Here is a 27,765-nt window from a genome sequence, read left to right on the forward strand (position 1 = left end):
TTCCCTTACAGTTCTGTGTAACTCTACCTGTATATTAAAGGACCAGTATCATCAAAAAAAATTAAATTGTTTTAAGTAATAAAAATATAATGCAGTGTTGACCTGCACTAGTAAAACTGCTGTGTTTGCTTCAGAAATACTACTATTGTTTATATAAATAAGCTGTAGCAATGGGGGCAGCCATTCAAATGAGAAACGGCTCAAGTTACACAGCAGATAAGCTCTGTAGAACATAATGTTATCTGTTATACAGTAATTATCATGTGCCATATAGCCTTTTTTCAATTTCCGCCAATGCTACTCGGCAGCTTGTTTATATGAACTATAGTAGTGTTTCTGAAGCAAACAGATCAGTTTTACCAGTTCAGGGCAACACTGCATGATATTTTCATTACTTTAAACCACTTACATTTTTTGTTGTTAACGTTCCTTTAACACATTTTGCTCTATTTTGCTTTGTAGGTCCATATTTTCCCCAGTGCATCATTGCAATGCAGCACAAGGCTGCCAGCCAAAGCTTTCTCTGTTTTGTCTTAACCAGGTGTTGGGAATCCTTCCCCAATGTACTGTGTGCATGGAGCTGTCCGGTGCTGATTTACAGTGATGGGAATCAGATTGAGAAGGGGGAGAGAAGCCTCACAATAGAGGTGGGCAATTGATAAAGGAGAGAAGGAGGAGGAGAAAGGGAGCGAGAAGGAGGGAGGGAGGGGAGGTGGAGAGAGGCTGGAGGCGCAACAGCTGTGGAGAAGAGAGAGGGGGTGGGAGCACAGGGCTTTCTGCAGACATTGATACTCCCAGCCACCCCTCTTACCAGGCAGCCAAAGGACCCCCTGAAAGAACCAGAAGACGGACAGATATGCATTGGCGCATGTGATGTGGGAAGCAGCCGGAGTACCGGGAGACAAGAGAGGGAGCAGGTGAGAGATGTATCTATCTGCCTATAATCCTAGCCAGCCACTGGTACATGGTATCTATCCTGTGCCAGACTCTCCTCCTCCACTATCAACTATCCCACTCTCTCTATCCATATCTCCTCTCTCCTCTCTCCTTCCATCTCTTCCCCTTGGTGCTGCTTGGTGTTGCTCTCCCAGTTTCTTCATTCAAGCTGATTACAATAGACACTGTCTCTCCCTTTGACTCCCTCCCAGATCCCCCTTCAGCCGTGTGACATTCAGACTTTTACATCTGGCTTTTTATTCACTTTGTAACTCACCCCTCTGCTGAATTGTAATTTGTATAATTGCTGCTTTTTTTCTATCTCTTTCACATACAGACTCCACTCTGTTGCTCAGACACGCAGAATAACACATCCCTCTCTACATCCCCTCGTCTGTCTAGCTCTTGTGCATAGTCTCAATGGCTTTCCCTTTCTCATCTTCACACCAGTCTCTCCAGTCTCCCTCTCCTCTATCATAAGAGACACACTGAAGCAGTTACTGTATCTCCCAGTAATTGCACTTCCATTTTTCTGTCTCTCTTTCTATATCTCTCCATCTATGTTTCAATTTGCTTGTTTATCATCTACTGTTTTTCCTGCCCTTCCATAACTTCCCACCTACCTTCTTTGCTTGCTTTACCAATTTTTTTCCTCTCTAGTGTGCATAGTTACTAATATACTGCATTCATGGATTCATGGATGTCTCAGAAGCTAGAATTAGCACTGGGAAGGGTTTTGTGTGACATGTCGATGATTAATCTTCAATTAAAGTGTCTCTTGTGTAGCCATTCCCAGTATGGAATTCAAGGCTCAAAAAATATTTAACTTTAGCTGCCCCCATATAGAACATAGGCTCAAAATAAATTTCTATTTTTGCGCGTATCCCTAATTAAACCCAATTCTAATTCTCAAATTAAAGCAGCAGCTTGCAGCACTAATGATGGAGCACGTGTAAAAGAATAATGGGAATTGTTAACTCTAATTGACTCACTAATATTAACAATCAAACCTTTACCCCCGAACAAGGGGGCAGTTAGCTAACTGTTCACAGATGATGGATCAATACATATAGAGGAGTATTTGCAGAAAAGGGAGATTTAACCGACGTCAACATTTGTCAGGTTGGTTCATAATTGAACTGTAATTATTAAAGGCCAACTAGATCTAAGATCCCTTTCCTCTCCATTTACCTAGTTAATTAACTTGGGAGATTTTATTGAAAGCTCTAACTATCTATGTGCACCAAACAAGAATCTGTTACGTGTTACGTGCTTTAAAAATTATTTTCAGTTATTTGGCAGTGTATTAGGGGCAGATTTATCAAGGGTCGAAGTGAATTCGAGGGAATTTTCGAAGTAAAAAAATTCGAAATTCAAAGTAATTTTTTGGATACTTCGACCATCGAATAGGATACTACGACTTCGAATTCGATTCGAAGTAAAATCGTTCGACTATTCGACCATTCAATAATCTAAATACTGTCTCTTTAAAAAACTTCGACTTCAATACTTCGCCAAATTAAACCTGCCGAAGTGATCTTCTACAGCATTTTTCTACGTTTTTTGAAGTGTAAGTAAAATCGTTCGAATCGTTCGATTCGAAGGATTTAATCGTTCGATCCAATGATTTTACTTCAATTCCAGAATACCCAAATTTGATGAAAAAAATTTGAATTAGATGGTTGAATTTCGAAGTATTTTTTACTTCGAAATTCGACCCTTGATAAAACTGCCCCTTAGTCTCACCTTTGTGATTGAAACCTTTAAATAGGGATGCACTGAATCCAGGATTCGGTTCTGGATTCGGCCAGGATTCGGCCTTTTTCAGCAGGATTCGGATTCGGCCGAATCCTTCTGCCAGGCCGAACCAAATCCGAATCCTAATTTGCATATGCAAATTAGGGGCGGGGAGGGAAATTGTTGGACTTTTTGTCACAAAACAAGGAAGTAAAAAAACGTTTTCCCCTTCCCACCCCTAATTTGCATATGCAAATTAGGATTCGGATTCGGTTCGGTATTCGGGCAAATCTTTTGCGATGGATTCGGGGGGTTCGACCGAATCCAAAATAGTGGATTCGGTGCATCCCTACCTTTAAAGAATCTAAAAGGAAAGAACAAGACATGACTGTAATGTAAAATACATCTATACCCTGTTGTATAACATGTCGATGATTCTGTTGATTCCAAGAAACATATATCACTGTGTAGCAGTAACTTAAAAATCCCTTTGCTCCCGTCTCCCATTTCTACATATAGGGGCCGATTCACTAAGGGTCGAATATCGAGGGTTAATTAACCCTCGATATTCGACAAGGAATTAAAATCCTTCGACTTCGAATATCGAAGTCGAAGGATTTAGCACAGATAGTTCGATCGAACGATCGAAGGATAATTCCTTCGATCGAACGATAAAATCCTTTGAATCGAACGATTCGAAGGATTTTAATCCAACGATCGAAGGAATATCCTTCGATCAAAAAAAGTTAGGCAAGCCTATGGGGACCTTCCCCATAGGCTAACATTGACTTCGGTAGCTTTTAGATGGCGAACTAGGGGGTTGAAGTTTTTTTTAAAGAGACAGTACTTTGACTATCGAATGATCGAATAGTCGAACGATTTTTACTTCGAATCCTTCGATTCGAAGTCGTAGTCGAAGTAGCACATTCGATGGTCGAAGTAGCCCAAAAAAAACTTCGAAATGCAAAGTTTTTTACCTTCGAATCCTTCACTCGAAGTTAGTGAATCGGCCCCATAATGTTCTACTCCTCTAAAATATTTTGCCTAATGACAGCCTACTGCTCAATGTACTACTTAAACAAATACTTGTAGTTAAGTGGGCCCTGGTCACTCAAGGAGAGACATCTAGGGGCACATATACTAAGCTCGAGGGAAGGATTCAAAGTAAAAAAAGTCGAATTCCGAAGTTTTTTTTGGGGTACTTCGACCATCGAATAGGCTACTACGACCTTCGACTACGTCTTTGATTCGAACTAAAAATCGTTCGACTATTCGACCATTCGATAGTCGAAGTACTGTCTCTTTAAAAAAAACTTTGACTACATAGTTCGCCACTTTAAACCTACCGAGCTACAATGTTAGCCTATGGGGACCTTCCCAATTACTTTTCTAAGGGTTTTTTGATCGAAGGGAAATCCTTTGATCGATGGATTAAAATCCTTTGAATCGTTCGATTTGAAGGATTTCATCGTTTGATCGAACGATTTTTCCTTCGATCGATCGCTCGTAGGATTTGCGGTAAATCCTTCGACTTCGATATTCGAAGTCGAAGGATTTTACCTCGAGGGTCGAATTCGAGGATTAATTAAACCTCGATATTCGACCCTTAGTAAATGTGCCCCCTACTGTCATAGTAGCATAGTTGTAGCTTTGAATAGACTAACATGCATCAAGTTCAGCCCTGGAAAAATGTCATTTTAATTGATGCCAAGTAAGTTAAAAATGACCCCATCTTAGACTCTATTTTAGTCGACTGCAAGAGGGGAACACAATTTTTATGGCTTTTAAATGGCAGTAGGAGCCATTCCTGGATCAACATTAAATAACAGCTTTTTATACAATATCATTATGGTTAAGACAGAAATATTCAGCTTCTTCATATTTAATTCACTTTAGAACGTGCTCAATATATATTTTATATATATATATATATATATATATATATATATATATATATATATATATATATAATGCTTTCTGTTAATAACTCTTTTTACTCCACATCCCCATAACTGTATACTCTTTATATCGTCCTTTGTAACTCTCTTTATATCTCTTCCTGTAGATGTAAAATACATATTAGTAATCCCTTCTGTGTTAGAGCTGTTTTGATTCACAGTGTAGTGACGTGAGATGGTTTAGCATGCATAGTAAACTTCCAGCACTTCTTGAAGATTTTCACACTCTAAAATTACAGTTTTGTAAATGCTGTCCTAGAGTGCCATTGATATAAGAACCCGATCTAAGAGAATGAGGATCGGAAGAGAGCGGAAACATAATATACAAATATATTAGAAGAGCACTTAGGCATGGTGTAAAGATGCTGAAATGGTGGACAGCTCCATGCCTAAATATTTTGTTCTCATCAGTTTCCTGAGAGAAGATTTGGGCTAAAACATCTTGAATAGTGATGGGCGAATTTATTCGCCAGGCGCGAATTCGCGGCGAATTCGCGGGATTCGCGCCCAGCGAATAAATTTGCGAAACGCCTGCGAAAATTCGTGGCCGTCAAATTGGGGTTTTTTTCGAAAAACGGACGCCGGCGCAAATTCGCCCATCACTAATCTTGAAGGAACACTTAGGAGCAGATTTATTAAGGGTTGAATTTTTGGATTGTTTATTGATGGCAAAATACACACATTCAAATTTTAATCCCCCTATTCGAATGTAAATTTGCATGTGATATTTATCACACCTCGACCATGGAAACATTTCTAATTGAAATATTCGCCATCCAAAACCTGCTGAGTTCATTTACAAGTCAGCGCCAGAGGTCAGTTGAACCATTTTAATACGTTAATTGCCTTCCCTTTTTTTCAGAGGTAAAACAATTCAAATTTGATTCAAATTTTTAGGTCGGGACTATTCGAATGAATATTAGACATTCATATTTTTCTTAAATAACCTCCCATTCGAGTTGTGAGCATATTAACATTTACTAGAGTACAAAAAAAAAATTCACATCAATTTGAAAATTTGACCATTTGATAAATCTGCCCATTAGTGGCAGATTAATCAAAATGCAAGATTAGAGGTCACCACTAGTGATGGGCGAATAAATTTGCCAGGCACGAATTTGCGGCGAATTTCCACTGCGGCATCTGTTAGCGAATAATCCACTGCAGAAAAAAAAATTGATGCCCATTGACTTTAATGCATTTGGAAAAAAATAGTCGTGCATAGAAAAATTGTTGCTTGCGTCAAAATAGTCACGCGTCATAATTGTTTATCTGTCCTATTTATGGCATTTTAGAAGCATTTTTATCAATGGGTGAAGGTTAGAGTTTGATAAAAACATTTTTAAAAATCCCATAGGAATGAGTAGGAAGTGGAGCATGTTATTTGTGCGGTGAGTTATAATTTCACACTTGGATAAATCTGCCCCTTGTAATAAAAAGGTACTTTGTACTTGATCCAAACTAAGATATAATTAATCCTTATTGGAAGCAAAACCAGCCTATTGGGTTTATTTAATGTTTACATGATTTTCTAGTAGTGTTAAGGAGTGAAGATCCAAATTACGGAAAGACCTGTTATCTGGAAAGCCCCAGGTCCCGAGCATTCTGGATAATAGGTCCCATACCTGTACACTTTAGTATGAAGATCCAAATTACGGAAAGATACAAATGAATTAAAGTTAATGAAAAAACAATAATTCATTAACAAAACACAAAAGAGAAAAAAAATTAAAAAAAAGGCAATAAAAAATGATCCATAAGCATCAATTCATAATGTGTGGCGAAGTGAATGTGTCCAAAAGATCAAATAGTCCATAAAAAAATCCTATAATCCATAATAGTAAAAATTCTTAACTTCCTTATATTCTTAAAATCCATAAATAGTCCAAAGATTAAAAACATCCAGGAAAAAGAAGACAAAGTATCAATAGACAAGATACAGCAGTCTAGTATATAACAATGGATCAATCTCAATCAATCATCAATGAGGAAAAAAGTTAACTGGCTTACCCTATGAGGCTATCCGGCAACATCGCTTATCTAAAAGGAAAACAGCACAGTTTAGTAATATATACATTTTACAGAAAACAAGCCATATTGAAAATCTTCATTTAAGATCGCGACTGCATCAACCAGATCCAATAGCATTCTCGCTGTCATAGATCTTTCTTTTTATCCTGGTTTAAAAACAACTTTCTCCAAAAACCTGCCGTCTCAATTGAGATACACGGTGTCCCTGTTCAAAAAAATGTTTTGCCAATAAAGATTCTGTTTTTGGTTTATTTATTCTATCAACTGTCTTTTTACATTGCACCTGTACCGCGGGGAGTACTGGGCGATAAGTCCTGATATTTGATTTAAGCGCATTGAGCCTAGTTTTAATAGCCCTATAATAACCCGCATGGACACTTGATACAATAAACCACATCACATGTGTCACAAGTGAAAAAGCCTTGAAGTTCATGTTTAACACCTGAATGTGGATGTGCCACAAAACTGCCCGGGGAGGATAGCATTGCAGTGGCTACAATTTATGCAGGGGAAGGTTCCCTAGGAAGGTAACTTTGCATATATACATTACTCACATGCGACCGGTCCGCATCTACCCTCGTGGTGGCCCTCAGTCAGCCGGACTCTGCTCCTGGCAAATTAGAAACTTCAAGACAGCACTGGACTGTTCAACTAAACCATGGCGTGTCTAGTCACCTGACGCGTTTCGTGCCTCTCATTGGCACTTCATCAGAGGATGAAGTGCCAATGAGAGGCACGAAACGCGTCAGGTGACTAGACACGCCATGGTTTAGTTGAACAGTCTCAGGAGAATGCCTGTATGTGTTTTTAAAGATGCTTGGAAATAAAGACATTTTTTTATTCTAACATCCCGTGGTCATGGCTCTAGTCTATCCAGTGCTGTCCCTAGGAAGGTACCTAGTATGTTACGTACCCCTTTGTGTGAGATGACCTTACGCTTCATCAATTCACCAACATTCCTGCCCCTTCTATAAGAAAAAATGGTGGTGCCCTGAACAAATGCCCATGTTTGGAATCCGTGCTCAGAATCTTCCAATGTTTCAAAATTACATTACGGTGAAATTTGGAATTAGTGTCATAAGATGTAACAAACGGGATTCTTTGGGGTTTATCTGATCTATCTTTTGATTTCTTAGTTAACGCAGTGTCCCTTGGTATAATCTCAACCTCTCTTTGTGTGGCCAGCAATGTGGATTGATCATAACCCCTCTCAATAAATTTATACACCATAGTAAGTGATTCAGAGTTGTAGAGTTCAGGCGTGGAGGTGATCCTTCTGACCCTCAATAATTGGCTACGAGGAAGGCCCTTAAAGAGGCTGGGAGGATGAAAACTTAAGGGGCCTTAACAAGTTGTTCCTATCAGTGGGCTTACTGTATAATGATGTAACAAAAGTGGATCCCACAACCGGAATGTTGACATCTCAGAAATGTTCAAATGGGAATTTGATCATTGAATTAAGATAGGACACAAAGTCATGCAATGCTTCCATGGTCCCAGACCATAGGAAAAACGATACCTTTTTCATATGGTCTGGGACCATGGAAGCATTTTATGGATTTGTGTCTGCCTACATGTTTGTGTAATTCCAATGCTGTAACAAGATATAAGGGTCTAAGTCGTGCAATGCTATTTTGCATAATATAGGGATTTGTATCAGAAATATGTTTTATTATCTTAGGTTAGGACATTTACTAAGGGTCGAATATCGAGGGTTAATTAACCCTCGATTTTCGACCGTCGAAGTAAAATCCTTCGACTTCGAATATCGAACGATTCGAACTAAAAATCGTTCGACTATTCGACCATTCGATAGTCGAAGTACTGTCTCTTTAAAAAAAACTTCGACTACCTACTTCGCCACTTTAAACCTACCGAGCATCAATGTTAGCCTATGGGGACCTTCCCCATAAGGTTTGTAAGCTTTTTTTGATCTAAGGAAAATCCTTCGATCGATCGATTAAAATGATTCGATCGAATGATGTAATCCTTCGAATCAAAAGATTTTAATGATTTTATTCGATCGATCGAAGGATTTTCCTTAGATCAAAAAAAGCTTACAAAGCTTATGGGGAAGGTCCCCATAGGCCAACATTGATGCTCAGTAGGTTTAAAGTGGCGAAGTAGGTAGTCAAAGTTTTTTTTAAAGAGACAGTACTTCGACTATCGAATGGTCGAATTGTCGAACGATTTTTAGTTCAAATCGAAGTCGTAGTCGACTGTTGAAGTAGCCTATTCGATGGTCGAGGTACCCAAAAAAATACTTCGAAATTCGAAGTTTTTTCCATTCTAATCCTTCACTTGAGTTTAGTGAATGTGCCCCAGGTGTCTAATTGCTGCTAAAACTAAAAAAAATGGCTGGGAGTCTTTACTTTTCCTTTAGATAATATATTCACTGAAATTGCTAATATTGCCTCATTCATTAAGCTAAAACTAGTACAAGTATGGGACCTGTTATCAAGAATGCTCGGGTCCTGGGGTATTCCAGATAACGGCTCTTTCTGTAAGTTAAGAATTTCTACTATTATGGATTATTTTTCCGGTGGATTTTTTATGGACTATTTGATCATTTGGACACCTTCACTTCGCCCCACATTATGAATTCATGCTTATGGATAATTTTTTATTGCCTTTTTTTTATTTTTTCTCTTTTGTGTTTTGTTAATGAATTATTGTTTTTTCATTAACTTTAATTAATTAACTGCTTATTTAATTTGTTAATTATGTTAATTTTGGTCACACCCACTTGTTAGTCACGTTACCTACCTAGGCTTTAAAGGGATACTGTCACGGGGAAAATGTTTCAAAATGAATCAGTTAATAGTGCTGCTCCAGCAGAATTCTGCACTGAAATCCATTTCTCAAAAGAGCAAACTGATTTTTTTATATTCAATTTTGAAATCTGACATGGGGCTAGACATTTTGTCAATTTCCCAGCTGCCCCTGGTCATGTGACTTGTGCCTGCACTTTAGGAGAGAAATGCTTTCTGGCAGGCTGCTGTTTTTCCTTCTCAATGTAACTGAATGTGTCTCAGTGGGACATGGGTTTTTACTATTGAGTGTTGTTCTTAGATCTACCAGGCAGCTGTTATCTTGTGTTAGGGAGCTGCTATCTGGTTACCTTCCCATTGTTCTATTGTTTGGCTGCTGGGGGGGGGGGGAAGGGAGGGAGGTGATATCACTCCAACTTGCAGTACAGCAGTAAAGAGTGATTGAAGTTTATCAGAGCACAAGTCACATGAATTGGGGCAGCTGGGAAATTGACAAAATGTCTAGCCCCATGTCAGATTTCAAAATTTCAAAATCTGTTTGCTCTTTTGAGAAATGGATTTCAGTGCAGAATTCTGCTGGAGCAGCACTATTAACTGATTCATTTTGAATTTTTTTTTTCCCATGACAGTATCCCTTTAAATTACTTTGTGCATTCTGTTCCAGTATGCTTGATAAAGGGGTTGTCCCTGAAACGTTGCATGCCGCACTAAATAAATTTAAAGCAAGGGTTTCCCCCTGCCAGCATTACCTGTGTGCCAGTGAACTTTTTTGTCTTGTGCTGCTGATGGGTTGCCGATGCCCTGTTTGCTGAGCACCAGGGATCCAGTTTCCAGGAGGGCCAGGGTGTGCGTCTCCAGTTGGATAAATCATTAAGAGGCACTAGCCATAGTGTCTAGTAATGGTAAGTCGAAAGTACTGGACATGCTGAGTAATTCTGCAACCAACTAGCTGATTCAGCTGAGTAGTAGGGAAAACCTTCACAGACAGTAGAGATAGCATTTCGTTAATATTTCAGTGCATATCAAAGATGCCTTGATAACTAAAGGCTAATGTGGCAAATTATATATATATAGATTAATTCAAGTGGTGAAGCAATTGATTTTCTAACACACATCAGATCTTTCTCTTTCCTTGGTGTTTTCCATTACACTCTGTGGTTCAGGGGCCACAGACAGCTTATACTTCATACTACATGCCCCTAGTACCCCGAGTTTGAAATCCTTATATCCTCTCTCCTGTGAATATTATTCTTGCTGTCAGCTTTAAGAAGCATTTTATTAAGTCATTTCTGTAGTTTAAATTGTGTATCAGGCACCATTTACTATAATCACAACTAAAAGCTACCCGCATTGACTTGACTGCCCTCCATATATCATAGTACCTTCACAAGATCTTCTCTTTTTTTGAACGGATGTATAATTTTCATGTGAATAAGCACTCTTTATTTTATTCTTAGCTTTGTGACATAGAGTGGCAAGGTTAGGAAAGGAAAATTCTAACTGATTTCAGCTGTATCTGCTTTTAAAAATGTATCTTATGCAGTCACCAAGACAACGATTTCTCCAAAAATAACCAGGTATTGTGCAGGCTGCCTGAAACCACCATTAAGAACCTGAAGTTTCAAGAACCAATGCTACCATGCTGCACTAAGGTCAACCAGAAAAGCTTAGAATAAAAGCATTAAAACTACACATGGTGCATTTACACAATGCTGTCTTAGCAATGATGTAAAATGACAAATATAGCTATATAGGAAATGTTTATGCAATGTGGGAAAATGTAAAACATACTTTGCCTTGGAATTTAAGGGGCAGATTTATCAAAGGTCGGGGTGAATTTTTGAATGAAGAAAAATTCGAATTTCAAACTATGTACTTCGACTAGGGAATAGTCCAAATTCGTTTCGAATTTGAAAAAAATTCAAAAATTCGAATATAGAAATTTATTATTCAACTTCGCCATGTAAAACCAGCCGAATTGCTGTTTTAGCCTATGGGGGACCTCCTAGAACCTATTTGGAGTCAATTGGCGGACTTTGAAAAACCTTATTTTTTGGGGGGGAGGATAAAACTTCGACTTATTTTCGGTTGGTCTTTTTGAATTAGAATTTCTAACTTTTTTAAATTCAAAATTCGACCCTTGATAAATATGCCCCTAAATGTAGGGGAAAGCAATGTACCATATCTTTTACAGGGTAAATAAGAGAAGAATAAAAAGAGAGCATTTAACATAACTTACCAGATAGTTTTCTAGATTTTTTTAGTTGGTACTAAAAGAAGAGAAAGCTAGGTAAGATACAGGATTGGGACCTGTTATCCAGAATGCTTGGGACCTGGGGCGTTCCGGATAACGGATCTTTCCATAATTTGGATCTTCATACCTTAAAGGTGGCCATACACGGGCCGATAAAAGCTGCCGACAGACGCTTATTGGCCCGTGTATGGGGGCCCCCGACGGGCTTCCCCGATCGAGATCTGGCCGAAAGTCGGCCAGATCTCGATCGGATGGGATTAAAAATCCCGTCGGATCGCGGCCGCATCTGTTCGTTGATGCGGTCCCGCGATCCGACCGCCCGTTTGGCGAACGCTAGGATCCGATCGTTGGGCCCTAGGGCCCACGATCGGATCAGCCCGATATTGCCCACCTCAAGGTGGGCATATCGGAGGGAGATCCGCTCGTTTGGCGACATCGCCAAACGAGCGGATCTATCCGTGTATGGCCACCTTAAGTCTACTAGAAAATCATTCAAACATTAATAAACCCAACAGGTTGGTTTTGGCTTGAATACGGATTAATTATATCTTAGTTTGGATCAAGTACAAGGTACTTTTTTGTTATTACAGAGGAATAAAGGATTTTTTTTTTTTTTTTAAAAATGTTTATTATTTGGATAAAATGGAATCTATTGGAGACAGCCTTTCCGTAATTCGGAACTTTCTGGATAACGGGTTTCTGGATAACGGATCCCATACTTGTACATCCACTGCCTTCATTCTTAACTTACAAATTTTGTTTCAATCATATTGTGAATTTTTTTCCAAATTAAATAGACCCACTCAAGGCAGTGCACCCTGGGTTCTTTTTTTCTAATACCTCCGTAGTCGTCTTCGTATAGATAATTATTTTAAGATAAACATATTTGGGAAAACTTTTGATTAACCAGCTATTTTTTGCCTGTGCAATAGATGAACTCTTCCTAGCTACTGTAAATCTGTCCTAAATTATTGTAAGAACTATACTTAATTGAATTAGATTGATTGCTCCAAACGAAAGAAAGCAAGACAATTATTTATACAGTACTTCTCAGGGTAGTAAATGGGATTATAGTAAAATGTTACCTTTAGGAAATGATGATTAAAACGAATGTGAGATTTTAACAGTGTAATCTTTCCCCTCAATCTTTTGCTAGAGAAATATTTCCAAAGGGCTCGTACATGTTTGCAGAAAAACAGAGAAAAAAGAAGTATTAGGGACTTCCCTTGCATTTTGACCAAATTTATGGCAGAATATTGATTGCAAGGCATTAATATGATTGTCTGAACCTTCACTAGAGTTTAACCTTTCCACCAGCATCCACAAAAATCCTTTTCTTCAAGCCCCCAGAGTTCTTCTTCTTTCCTTATTATACGTTTTTCTTTTCTTTAGAAAAAAAGCCTTTGTGGAGTCCCCAGATAATATCTTTGATGTATCCAAAAGAATCTTTCATGTTCTTCTTTTGCCCCCATCTCAGCCTATCTCAGCCCTTATGTTGAGCTCTATAGGGTCAGGGCACACTCTCAAATTTGGGGAGATTAGTCACCCGGCAACAAATCTCCTCTTCTTCGGGGCGTCTAAACTCCCAAAACTGCCTCCCACTGGCTGCAAAGTAAATCGCTGGCGGGATGGCACTCGGAGCGATTAGTCACCCGGCAACAAATCTCCTCTTCTTCGGGGCGACGAATCTCCCAAAACTGCCTCCCACTGGCTACAATGTAAATCGCTGGCGGGATGGCACTCGGAGCGATTCGTTTTCCGAAGTCGCCTCATGAAGAAACTTCAGGTGACTTCGGAAAACAAAGTACTCCGAGTGCCATCCCGCTGGCGATTTACATTCTAGCCACCAGGAGGCAGTTTGGGGAGATTAGTCGCCTCGAAGAAGAGGAGGTTTGTCGCTGGGGTTGACTAATCTCTTCCAATCTTAGCGTGTGCCCTGACCCTTAGGGGCCAATTCATTAACTTTGAGTGAAGGAATAAAAGAAAAAAAACTTCGAATTTCGAAGTGTTTTTTTGGCTACTTCGACCATCAAATGGGCTACTTCGATCTTCGACTTGGAATCGAAGGATTCGAACTAAAAATCTTTTGACTATTCGATAGTCGAAAAAACTTCAACCCCCTAGTTCGCCACCTAAAAGCTACCGAACCCAATGTTAGCCTATGGGGAAGGTCCCCATAGGCTCGGCTAAGTTTTTTTGGTCGAAGCATAATCCTTCGATCGTTGGATTAAAATCCTTTGAATCGTTCGATTAATCGAACGATTATTCCCTCGATCTTTCGATCGAAGTATTTGCGCAAAATCCTTCGAATTCGATATTCGAAGTCGAAGGATTTTCATTCCCCAGTCGAATATCGAGGGTTAATTAACCCTCGATATTCGACCCTTGATGAATTTGCCCCTTAAAGTCTAAAGTCAAAAGATTTCTAATGCAAAATGTTCTTCTATTTTACTTCTCTCTTCTGATTTCCAAGATTGCTGTACTCTTTGACTAAAGAAAGATAGATAGAGTTAGTTATTTTTTGTGTGGTTTTATTGTCTAGTAGACAAGGATACCCACCACACAAATGCAACTAGCTCACATGTAAAGGCAATGGCACATGTCATGGAATGTTTTGTTGGCTGTGCGTAATAGGTTCATGTGCAAGTGAAAAAATATCAGAAAATACTTTTATACAGGTATAGGATCAGTTATCTATCTATTAGAAACTCGTTATCCACAAAACTCCAAATGACAGAAAGGCCGTCTCCCATGAGCTCCATTTTATCAAAATAATCAAAAATTTTAAAAATTACATTTTTCCCTTTAATAATAAAACAGTAGATTGTACTTGATCCCAACTAAGATATAATTAATCCTTATTTGAAGCAAAACCGGCCTGTTGGGTTTATGTATTGTTTACATGATTTTCTAGTAGACCTAGGGTATGGAGATCCAAATTACAGAGAGACCTGTTATCCGGAAAACCCCAGGTCGCAAGCATTCTGGATAACAGGTCCCATACCTGTACTGCAAGCAAAAATTTGGAGCATAAAAAACATATTCAGACCACATGCTCATATTCCTATGCTGATTCTTGTGGAACCTATTTCTTTTTGTCTGTAGTCACTGGAGTATTGCAGTTTATTTATATTTTAGTGAGGGGATAACCCTCTGTTTCTCTTTTTATTGCAATGTTCTGCAACTCAAAAATGACATTTCTTTTAACATGAAGATAGCCAACTAGTGATGGGCGTATTTTTCCTGCAAAACTGCAAAAAACCCGCAAAGCGCATTGAAGTCAATGGGCATCAAAATTATTTTTATTTATTGAATAATTTTGAGTCTTGACGCGCGACTATTCTGACATGCTTCCAATTTTTTTTGACGATGCCGATTTTTCGCTGCGAATTTTTTCCCGTATTTTCACAAGTTTATTTGCCCATGGCAAAACGCGGAAGTTCGGCTCATATTTGCGCCTGGCAATTTTTTTTTTGTTGCCCACCACAATAGCCAACTGCTACTTAACAAGTTTTAACCCTCTAATCATAAGTCTACGAATCATGTTTGTGTTTCCATTAATTAACTGGTAAGGAGATGGCGTTTTATACTTTAAGATTCACACTGTGCCTTTGCTACAGAAACAGATATTCCAGTTGAACTGTGAAAGACTTAAATGATCCCAAGGGTGATTGATGTTTAACGGTATGAATATTGCCGAGTATTGCACCTGTCATCAGATTCCTCCACAGGAGGTACTGATGGAAAGAACGGAATCTTGGGCTCTCCTGAGGGTTAGAGGCTTATAAATAGGCAGACAATAGATCCGTCTCATGGGAGCACAGCAGACAAAGCTTTGCTCAGTGTGAGAACAAACACATACATGGAAACTAAATAACAACAATGCTCACTATTCATCAGTTACCAGTTAAAAAGTCCAGAATTCTCTATGAAGCAAAGAACATAATCTTGGGGAGAGGTGTTGGTACTGGTTTCTGTTATCTAAAGAGGAAATGACAGCAATAACAATGTAGATGCATTGTAGTGATCTGCATCACAGGTAGGGTTTCTATTAGTGTTGTAAGGCAACAGCATTTTAATGGCATGTGACAAGTTTGTGCTATGGAAGTATGAATCAGTATTTTAATCAGCACTTTTTAAATTTTTGCCCTCAGGTCTTAAAGCCACATAAACCTTTCAACTATCAATTCAATACCACCTCAAGAGACTCAGCACCATGGCAGTCCTATTAAGAATTAGTGTATTGCTGCTTATAATGCTAACCTCAACCTTCTCAAGAGAACTAGAAAATGGGACTTGTGCAACATCCAGTGATGGGAAATGCCTACCAGGTATCCTGCTCCCAGTGTGGGAACCCTACAACCCTTCTATGGGGGACAAGGTTGCCCGGGCTGTTGTATACTTTGTAGCCATGCTCTACCTCTTCTTGGGAGTCTCCATAATTGCTGATCGCTTTATGGCATCCATTGAAGTAATCACATCCCAAGAGAAAGAGATCACACTTACTAAAGCCAACGGGGAGACCAGCGTAGCCACTGTGCGCATATGGAATGAGACAGTGTCTAACCTGACTTTGATGGCCCTGGGTTCCTCAGCTCCTGAAATACTCCTTTCAGTGATTGAGGTGTGTGGTCATGGATTTCATGCAGGTCAACTGGGCCCTGGAACCATTGTAGGCTCAGCTGCTTTTAACATGTTTGTCATAATTGGTATATGTGTTTACGTGATTCCCAATGGTGAGTCACGCAAGATCAAGCATCCACGTGTGTTTTTTGTCACCGCTACATGGAGCATCTTTGCCTACATCTGGCTATACATAATACTTGCAGTCAGTTCTCCAAAGCGTGTTCAGGTCTGGGAGGCACTGGTTACCCTCCTCTTCTTTCCTGCCTGTGTGGTCTTTGCATGGATTGCTGACAAGCGCCTTCTCTTCTATAAGTATGTGTACAAGAGGTACCGTGCAGATAAACGCAGAGGCATCATCATTGAGACAGAGGGTGAGTTCCCAAAGGGTATAGAAATGGATGGGAAGTTGGGGGCTTCAGCAGTAGTGGCACCAGAAACAAAGGAAACCGACATGCAAGATAGTGCAGCAGCAGCTGCTGAAGCCAAAGAGCTAGACGAAAGCCGTAAAGAAGTCATCCGCATTCTAAAAGAGCTGAAGCAGAAGTACCCAGAGAGAGAATTGGACCAGCTGGTGGAAATGGCTAATTACTATGCTCTCCTCCATCAGCAGAAAAGCAGGGCCTTCTATCGTATCCAGGCCACACGTATGATGATTGGAGCTGGCAATGTACTGAAGAAACATGCTGCAGACCACAGCAAAAAGCCAACCACCTTGCAGGAGGTGACATCTGATTCCAGTGAAGAGAACACTAGCAAGATCTTTTTCCAGCCTAGCAATTACCATTGTCTGGAAAACTGTGGATTTATGACTCTAAATGTTGCTTGCCAAGGAGGAGATGGAGCAAGCACCTTCTATGTGGATTACAAGACTGAGGATGGATCTGCAAATGCAGGGTCAGACTATGAATACAGTGAGGGCACCCTTATCTTTAAACCAGGAGAGACACAAAAAGAGCTTAAGATAGGGATAATTGATGATGACATTTTTGAAGAAGATGAACATTTCTTTGTCAGGCTGATGAACCTGCGGGTTGGTGACGCTGAGGGGATGTTTGAACCAGATGGTGAAGGGTGCCCAAAAGCTCGCCTGGTGCCCCCTCTAATTGCAACTGTGACTATACTGGATGATGATCATGCTGGAATATTCACTTTTGAGGAGAAGCTGGTTCATGTGAGTGAAAGTGTTGGGATTCTAGAGGTGAAAGTGGTGAGGAACTCAGGGGCAAGAGGGACAGTGGTCATCCCATACCGGACAATGGAGGGAACAGCTAGGGGAGAAGGAGTTGACTTTGAGGATACCTATGGGGAGCTGGAGTTCCATAATGATGAGACTGTGTAAGTACCACAAATCTCTAGTAATGCTGCATGTGCAATAGATTTTAACATAAACATTTAATTGTAAAAAGAGTTGGGGAGCAATACAAGCATGAAAAATATTCCTGGGGGTGCCAAATAAGGGATGGGATTGGCTATTTGGTAGGCCCTATGTGGACAGGCAGTCTAAAGGAGGCTCAGTTTAGTAGTGCATCTGGTTTTATGCAACCACAACTTACCTCCAAGCCTGGAATTAAAAAATAAGCACCTGCTTTGAGGCCACAGGTAGCAACATCCAAAGGTTTGGTGAGCAACATGTTGCTCACGAGCCACTGGTTGGGGATCACTGGATTATAAACTAATTGGCCAAAATAGTTACAGGTAATATCCCAGCAAAGAAGAAACATTATCTAGAATACACAGTACATAATTCATTTTCATGGTTCAATGGTGCAGTTACATGTAAGAAAGATCCATCTTATCTGCAGATAAGATTCAGGAGTGTGGGGTCTACTCAATTGCATGAAAATGTTCTAAAGGGACTACAAAAATACTTTGTTGGGGAAGAACCTGGGAATTCTCGTATAAACAGCCAGCAAAATTCTATGCTATAAGTCATAATCTTATCAAGAAAGGTTAAGATCAGCTATTTAATGTATTTGATAATTAAACAACAAAAAACATTTTTATATAAACTCATAAGTATCTATCAATAATGTTTTTAACAACACACTGAGAGACATAATCATGGAAGACACTGACACATTAGAGGCGCGCAAGAGCAAGCCATATTTATTAAGTATTATATATAAGTAGGTTAGGAGATGCATGGTTTGACTGGATAGGTGAGTTTGGAAAGGATGCATTACTTAGTGAATAGGATGCAACAGAGTGAGATGCATGGGCTGGTTGTTTTAAAGGATAATTAAATCTTTAAAATAAGTGAATGTAAAATTGATGAGAGTGCTACTCTAAGGCTGCTCTGATGTTCTTCTGCTTAGGAAAGAAATTAGAAACCTCTCAAATCGTTCCTATGCAGAAGAATATCAGAGCAGCCTCTTTCTTTCTCTTGATAACTTCTTTGACTACTTAGTGGTCAGACTGGTCAGAGACTGACAGCAGGTGGTGCTGTTGGAACAAAATTCATTCATATTAACAGCACATATATCCCTTAATATCTTGGAATAAAAAGAAAATAAATACTGAATGTAAAACACATTTACTTATTTTAAAGGTTTACTTATCCTTTAAGGCAGCGGTCCCCAAACTTTTTTTTTACCCGTGAGCCACATTCAAATGCAAAAATATAACACAAGCATGAAAAAGGTCCTGCAGATGACAAAAAGGGCTATAATTGGCTCTTTGGTAGCCCCTATGTGGACTAGCAGACTACAGGAAGCTCTGTTGGGCAGTACACATGGTTTTTATGCAACCAAAACTTGCCTCCATCCACAAATTACAAAATATGCACCTGCTTTGAGGCCACTGAGAGCAACATCCAAGGGGTTGGTGAGCAACATGTTGCTCGTGTTGGGGATCACTGCTTTAAGGCATGGGAATTGGTGCAGGCTAATACATGTAAAAACAGATGGGTGGGTAGGTTATGAAATGCCATCGCAGTAGGTTCTGATCTTGACTTCAGACTTCAATAACTACATTTTACTGGACATATTTTATTAAGTGGCTTGCTACACAAAGTGGCAGGCATAGTGGAACTTGAGTGCTGGGCATCCACTGGTAACAAACAAAGGATTCACAAATCTCTTTCTCTCTTTATTCTTCATTTTTCTTCAGTTTTTAATTTTATAATCTCTTAGCTTCTCCATTCTCCTTTTCTTTCATTCATGTTCCTTCTCTCAGTATCCCCTTCATAAAATCTCTCTTTCCTCCCTTTTTTCTTATCTGCTGTGCATCATACCTATTCATATCTTGTATTCATCTATATAGTCGGCTTCTCATTTGTCATTCTGCTCTGTGACCCCATTTTCCCTTCCTTCCTTTTACAATTTGTGAGAGACATTGATGTCTACAGTGTCCTGCCATGCCAGCACAACCCAAAAGCCTGTCAGCAAAAATGCAAAATCTTGCATATAAAAAATGAACCCTTGGTAAAGTGAGGACCATGAGAATGCATTGACCAGTTTAAGGAAACACAAAAGTAGCACAATGTGATATATATATATTTTCTAGGCAATACCAACAGTCAAAAGCGTTAATACTACAGCATCATCATCATTATTATATAAGTCCCGTCTGTAATCTCTATGACAGTAATTCACTTTGTCGTGCTTGTAGTCACCATCCTCCAGCTCTGAAAAACAAATGCTTAATCTATTCACATATGATGATGTTAGTTTGTTCAATAGTTGGTGAACAAGAGAGACAGAATCTGTTTCGGTGAATATGGGTTTACCACAAATAAAATGATTATACAATTATAGGAAAAGGAAAGTGTTAGTCCTTAAACATTAATCGAGAGCTTTTATTATAATTTGATGTCTCCCTATTTTGTAACTACTTTTTCTAGAAGTCTAACTTTTCTCGCAAATCTTAGGGGTACATTACCAGTACTAGATGATATGCCAGCCTTGCAATTTAACAAGGTGAAGAAATGAAGAGGTACAGGTACGGGATTCGTTATCCGGAAACCCTTTATCCAGAAAGTTATGAATTACATAGGCTCCAGTATAATCAAATTATTAAAAGTTTTTAAAAAATGTCCTTTTTCTCTGTAATAATAAAACAGTAGCTTGTACTTGATCCCAACTAATATATAATTATTCCTTTTTGGAAGCAGAACCAGCCTACTGGGTTTATTTAGTGTTTACATGATTTTCTAGTAGACTTAAAGCATGAAGATCCAAATTACGGAAATATCTGTTATCCAGAAAACGCCTGGTCCCGAGCATTCTGGATAACAGGTCCCATACCTTCTGTATAGTTGCACTTGGCACCTCGAAGTATGGCAATATTCCCGCTATGCCCTGCAATTTTGTAAATGATGCTTGATTTAGTACCAATTCTTGGTCACCCATCTTTTGGCAAACATAGGAAGATTACTCAGACAATGAAAAAGAAAGAAGAGGTAACATTGCAGTATAAGTGTACTTCCTACAATGGGATGAACATTGGATTACTGCTCGCATTCAGTACTTCATGTAGCCTACTTCTCCCATTTAGCTTCGCTGAAAAATTCACAAAACATGAATATTGATTAAAGTCAATAATAATTCGAATAATTTTTATGCACAACAGTTTTTATTCACGCGACAATTCTGACGCATGTCTAAAAATTTTTGTAGACACAACAAATTTTAGTTGCAGTTTCGCAAATTTATTCGCCCACGGCGAAATTCGTAGCTTATATAGCTGTACTGCTTGTGCCAAAATTAGCACATTTACAAGACAAATACACAAGAAAACCAGTAAAAAAACAATAAAAATGTATTTTTTCACAATGCATATAATTAGGTAATAAGTGTAGATGCTTGCATCCAATCAGCACATGGTAGTGTATTTGTTCAATAAAATTGTTTATTGTCTGAAGTATAAGTGACCAATAACTCTGATTTTATCCCAAATTGTCTTTCCTTCATGCATTGGATATGCCATTTCTATACATCTCAACATGATTATTCCAGCATTATAAAAAAAGAAACGTTTCTGTTTTAAAAGGCATATTTCCTAATCATTGAATCCCATTAATAAGAAGCCTCTTGATTTTAGGTAATCATATGAGCCCTGTATGAGCAGAACCTTGCCATAACCGGTCTAGTAACAGGATATCTGGAAACCGTATGATGAGCTGTGAGGGTATTATGAGCTCTCTGCAGACACGTGGCGATCATTGCAGCAGATCTTCGCCCCCTCCACCCACCACTTCTGCTGATTCCAGGGAGAGACTTTTAGCAGGTTTAATAATTTGATTGTAAGCGCTGGCTGAGTGTTTGTGTGTGAGTGGGAGGAGCTGTAAAATATCAGTAAAGGAAAGGGAAAACGTTTGGCTTGTGCTAGTGACCTGTCTAATTCAGAAATAAATAATTTTCAGCTGGATTTACAAAGCCAACATAGACCTCTTTCCTCTTTATGGACTCTCCTTCTTATATACAAACATCTCCTTTCTTTTTACGTTCCAATAACATGCACCTGCCCATATATACCTATCCATTTTGGAGCAGTATGGTAGGGTAATGGTTAGTACTGTTCCTAGGTTCGATTACAGCCAGGGCAAGGAATTTGCATGCTCTCCCCATTCTGTGTGGGTTTTCTCTAGGTACTTTGGTTTCCTCCCACACTCCAAATACAAACAGGCAGGTTATCTAATTCCTAGAAATTGACCATAGTGTGTGTGTGAATGTGATAGGGACATTAGATGGTAAATTCCACTTGGCAGGCACTGATGTGAATATATAAACTCTGTAAAGTGCTGTAGAATATTTGCTATACAAATATACACAATCTTTTTCTTTATACATAGTACATATCCCTTGTATGGATTATACTGGCAAATTGTACCTTGTAAAATATATAATGAGAATCCTAAATCTTTCATCATTCAAGAGAAGAGTGTCACTCTTATACCTTCTCATATTTCTTCCATCTGACTATATGGAAACCATGTGATTCAATTCTTGTATATTCAGAAAATATATCATTTGCATCTTCTTATATAAAGAACTCGTTTCTTCGCTCTTGAATAGCCACTTGGAACCTTCAGAGAAAATAAATAAGTGTTCAAAATAAATTAGTTGTTAATTAACTAGGGTAATCTAGAAATGAGAAGTTCTCACAATGTCAGACAAAAGAGGCCAAGCAGCTGTAGTAAGTAAGTATGGTAATCTGTGGGCCTAAGCAGGTGCCTCTCTTCCCTGCAACTACTTCCAGCACTGGTATCCGATAAAATCCTGGTAGTGAATCTTGATGCCAATCTCTTACACATTGGATGAGACAAAGCATATGGCTACTTACAACAATAACTTCAGCCTAAATATACACAATTGAGCAGTGGTGAGAAAACAGTATGACATTAGCCATATGCTATATACTATAGGTGAGAACATCAAACTGTAATTTTAAGAGTCTAGAGATCCTGAATGCTTGTCATTTTGCATTTATATATTTGGATGTCTGAGACATCAGGCTGATTCTTCAACATGAGGGAAGATTTCACTAAATACACTCTTCCCTAATAGGTTTTGGATTCCATCAACTTTTCTGAAGTGTATGTGCCTGTCTCCTTTCTTCCTCTCCTATATTCCCTGCCTTGCCTGTCTATGGATGACTTTAATATTAGTGGTAGTAGTAAATTGATTGTGTATTCTGTTCAGCTCCTCTATTTTATCTATTTTATACTGCTGATGCCCCAAGCAGTTCACATACCTAAAATAAGCCTTGTTGCAGGTCAACCTTCTGTTTAGTTAAGAATATCTGTCAGCGGGTCTTCCACTGCAGTGTAGGATCGTAGGATCACCATATGTAGGACTCAGAATATAATTTCTACTAATATGGTCTTGATCGCTGGAGAACTATATTAAAGGCTCAGCTGCTGCAGGACCACATATTCCAATTAACTGTAAGCACAGTGGTATAGCATAACTAGAAGTTGCACAACCCTCACAGGGAAAATCATTTCAGGGCCCTCCTACACAACCGGAATTTGACATTTTTCTTAGACATATAATTCAACTGATTATCATTTAGTGCCTGACTCGGCTCTCTATATTTCCTCAGCACCCCAGCAGTCAGAGGTTCTACTTCCTCCCTATGTATGCACCCAAAAACTGATGCAGGGCTCAATGCTGCCTGTTTAACCTCCCCCCATGTGTGTCGGAGCTGGTCAAGGAGATCTGTATCATTATTGAAAAGAGCACAAATGGACTCTAGGCACTAGAAGAGACTCCTTTCCACTTAAGAAAGGAGGTGGCTTGTTGCTGCCCCTAACTTGTGCAACGGTGCCCCTTTGTGCGAGCCAGGGTCTCAGTAAATGACTTTTATACAGTCTCTATAATAATTATACTTGCTAAAGGAACAGTATTCCTTCAGAATGATTACTTGACCATCAGATAAATGTAATTATGAATGAATTTTCTATTCGAAAATCATCTCCAATTGGTATATATATGTGTGTGTATATTGCCCATTCACATCTTGTGTGATCCCTCAGAGATCACTTGACATGAAATGTGGGCTGTAACTGTAATAGGCTTAAAAAGGCAAATACCAACTAGAGGGGTAGAGCATGGGCTACACTGGACCCTCTTTCAACAGCATGGGCTTTCGATAAGTGGAAACAACATGTGAGGGTGTTGGTGATCTACAAATAATAGAAAAAGTATACCAGGGGCTCTTTGCAAATAAAATAACAGCAGGCTTCAGTCAATGTAAATGGTCACAGGGTTGATAATACTCACACACACAAGAGGCAGTCAATAAATTCCAGGGACAGACACAGGTGTAGCAGATACAGACAGAATTGCACCACTGAAGCAATAGCAGGGGGAGTTGAATACACCTTCCTAGAGAGTGCTATTACAGTGGCTATCCTGCACACTAGCTAATCTCGTTCATGGGGTCCCAGCTCCCCAACTTCTCTAAAGGGGTTGTCCATTTAGGGCCTAACTGGGTATGCAAAATAAGTACAAATGGTTTTAACTCAGCAACAAGGAAACTATGTACTAGTAGGGAATGAAGCCATAGGTGCCATGATCCTAAGGGTCTACACCTACAATGTTTAAGGGTATAGTTTCCCTTTAATACACTCTTGAACAGAAACCACCTCATCTACACAGATTGTAGCAGGTCCCTTTCTCCTATCTTGATGCAGAACCCAGTTCGCACGCCTACAGTAGATCCAGTTGTCCCTTGCATGCGTTTTTAATGACGATTAACACTCCATGTTGGGAGGAGAGAGATTGATATTGATTTCTTTTGTAATCAATGGAAGGTTCCCTGCTATAATTATATTATATTTATTAGAAATACCACTACATCCTAATCTGTGCTCAGGAGAGCATAGTGAGACATGTGGAAACACAAGAAAAATGAACACTAGGAAACCCCAGTGTATTATGCAGAGGAATGTGCCATCTCCTGACCTTTCCGGTAAACCACGTTCACTATTGAACCATGGAATCTATCAATACAGAAGACATCTCTATATCAATGCTGGGACAGAGAACAGATTGTCATAATGTTATTTGGGAAAGACTTGACATCTGCATTAACAATCTCTTCTCTCTAAATGACTGGCTCAGTCTGAACTACTTTAACCTTATCAATCTTACTAACCTCTAGCACTATTTGAGATGCAATTCAGAAAAAACGTAAACTTACTGTTTATCAACGATTGACGTCTGTAAGAAAAAACTGGAACTGAATTCTCCTCGAATTGAATGTTATCCATGAGTTTTCACATGATAAATCACTTTTTTCTCACTGAATTGAATTTGGCCCAGTATTGTCATCTGAAGATGTATTTAAAAAACACAGTTTAAAGGGATTTTGTCATGATTTTTATGATGTCATATTTATTTCTAAATTACACTGCAAATAATTAACTCTACAATATAAAATTTAATTCCTGAACCAGCAAGTGTATATAAAAATATTGTAATATTGGTGAGTAGGCGCCATCTCAGGTCATTTTGCCTGGTCATCTGCTTTTAGAAAGAGCCAGCACTTTAGGATGGAACTGCTTTCTGGCAGGCTGTTGTTTCTCCTACTCAATGTAACTGAATGTGTCACAGTGGGACCTGGATTTTACTATTGAGTGTTGTTCTTAGATCTACCAGGCAGCTGTTATCTTGTGTTAGGGAGCTGTTATTTGGTTATCTTCCCATTGTTCTTTTGTTAGGCTGCTGGGGATGGGGGGAGGGGAGGGGGTGATATCACTCCAACTTGCATTACAGCAGTAAAGAGTGACTGAAGTTTATCAGAGCACAAGTCACATGACTGGGGCAGCTGGGAAACTGACAATATGTCTAGCCCCATGTCAGATTTCAAAATGAAATATAAAAAAATTGGTTTGCTCTTTTGAGAAATGGATTTCAGTGCAGAATTTAACTGGAGCAACACAATTAACTGATGCGTATTGAAAACATTTTTTCCCATGACAGTTATACTATGTAAAGTAATGAAGTAATGCAGAAAAAGTTGTAATTTTTCTTGAATGGAGAAATCCATTTTCTGGTACACATGCCAGAAGTTATGACTTGCTTTATGGTAGAGAGAAAGAAGCTTTAAGCATCAGCAAATCAACTTTACAAACCAAGGGGGTTATTTGTCCAAATCAATCTCAATATTTTCTGCTACAAACTCCGATCAAATTCGCTGGGTTTTTTTTACGCTTATTTATTACTACATTTTCCCAAAAATTTGCTTTGCGGGAAAAAAAAAATCAGTTTTTCACCATTTTTTTTAAATTTTTCACCCAAAAACTTAGATTTCTTATGCCTTTTGCCTGAAAACTCAGAAAATTTCGGAGGTATTGCAAGAAACCCAGCGCACATCAAAAAATCATTGGGACTTATCCCATTGATTTATATGCAACCTCGACGGGTCTGAGATGCTGGATTTTCAGATTCAGACTTTTCCATCCTCCAAGTTTAATAAATTCCGAAAAATTCGTAATTTTTTAAAAGTCAGATTTTATAAAAATAAATCACAATTTTTTTGTGATTTTTGCATTTGGAGTTTAGTAAATAACCCCCCTAGTGTTATCTTACCTTGATCCCAAAACATTGATTAACAGTCTTTTTGAGAGGAGAATTCCTCAGCTATGCTGTCTCATTACCGAGGCTCCCTTTACAGCAATGAGGCCAAACATAAATGAGACTTTACTATCAGCGACAAAGTGCAGAACAAATATGGAATCTGGCACTATTATGCTTTTTTTCCCAGAATTCCATAGTAATTAATGCCTGCTGAAATCTGGGACAAAATCTTGCTTAAAGTTAAGCTCAGCATTTTGCATAGGATAGGGAATCAGCTATAAATCTGCCTGTAATGTGTCCCTTTCAAAAAAAATGAGCATGACACTGGTGGTACATTTGAATATATTTCAATACCCCTTTGCCAGAGATCTGCAATGGCAGAAGTAAACTAAAGGGCTGCCTTGTATATTCAACCAAGTACTTTATTCACATTAATAGGTACAACCAGTGAAAGGAACATGTGCACTGAATAGCTTAGATAAATACTTTTTATATGTTATTTTACTTCCCCAAACTTACACATGTTTTGGTGCCTAGATGTTGAGCCCAAGACAGATAAGAAGGCCTAGTTTCTTTCTTTCTTTCTACCCATTAAAAACAAATTGGAGAGCAACACAAGCATGAAAAAAAGATCCTGTGGTGCCAATACAGGTTGTAATTGACTGATGGTAGCCCCTATGTGGACTTGCAGACTACAGGAGAATCTGTTTGGCAGAACACCTGGTTTTTATGCAACTAAAACTTCATTCCAAGCCTGGAATTCAAAAATAAGCACCTGCTTTGAGGCCACTGGGAGCAACATCCAAGGGGATGGAGAGTAACATGTTACTCATGCGCCACTGGTTGGGGATCACTGGCTTAGATAAATACTTTTTATATGTTATTTTACTTCCCCAAACTTACACATGTTTTGGTGCCTAGATGTTGAGCCCAAGACAGATAAGAAGGTTTTCTTTCTCCACAACTTCCCCTTTTACTGTGTTTAAGTTTTCTTTTTTCTGTATATGTCTGTATATGTCTTTCACTCCCAGCTACAGTATTTCCTCTGCCCTGTCACTTCTATCTCTTAAAATCTAGATGTCTTTTACACTTAAGCATTTCCTTTCTACTGTCACTTCCCTCCCTCTGCCTTCTAACTAAATAGCGTTCCCTCTCAGCTGTTTCCTATGTTTGTCTTATCCAGCTCTTTACCTTCTATTTATATACCTTCCCTCTCAACTGTTTTTTCTTTGTCTCTGTGCTTTCATTTCCACTCTTCTGATGACACCATCTCTTTGCCTATGTCTTTTCATTTCAGCCTTATTATCGCTTCTGTTTCTTGCACGTTTTTGCCTTTTGTCTGGAAACATTTGCTGGGAACCATTTCCACTGTCATGTTGCTGCTGTCAAGATGTTTTATGTTTAAACAAATTTAATCTAAACCATTT

General features: G+C 38.9%; 1 protein-coding gene across 1 annotated transcript in view; it reads left to right on the forward strand.

The window, feature by feature from the left end:
• The first annotated feature begins 705 nt into the window (after positions 1 to 705).
• slc8a2.S (solute carrier family 8 member A2 S homeolog) overlaps positions 706 to 27,765 on the forward strand; it is a 75,153-nt gene continuing 48,093 nt past the window's right edge. Inside the window, exons 1-2 of the mRNA XM_018233352.2 lie at positions 706 to 917; positions 15,842 to 17,648. Coding sequence (XP_018088841.1) covers positions 15,904 to 17,648 — 1,745 coding nt within the window. The 5' untranslated portion in view covers positions 706 to 917; positions 15,842 to 15,903. The remainder of the gene's footprint in view (positions 918 to 15,841; positions 17,649 to 27,765) is intronic.

Source organism: Xenopus laevis, chromosome 8S, assembly GCF_017654675.1.
Source record: "Xenopus laevis strain J_2021 chromosome 8S, Xenopus_laevis_v10.1, whole genome shotgun sequence".
NCBI lineage: Eukaryota > Metazoa > Chordata > Amphibia > Anura > Pipidae > Xenopus > Xenopus laevis.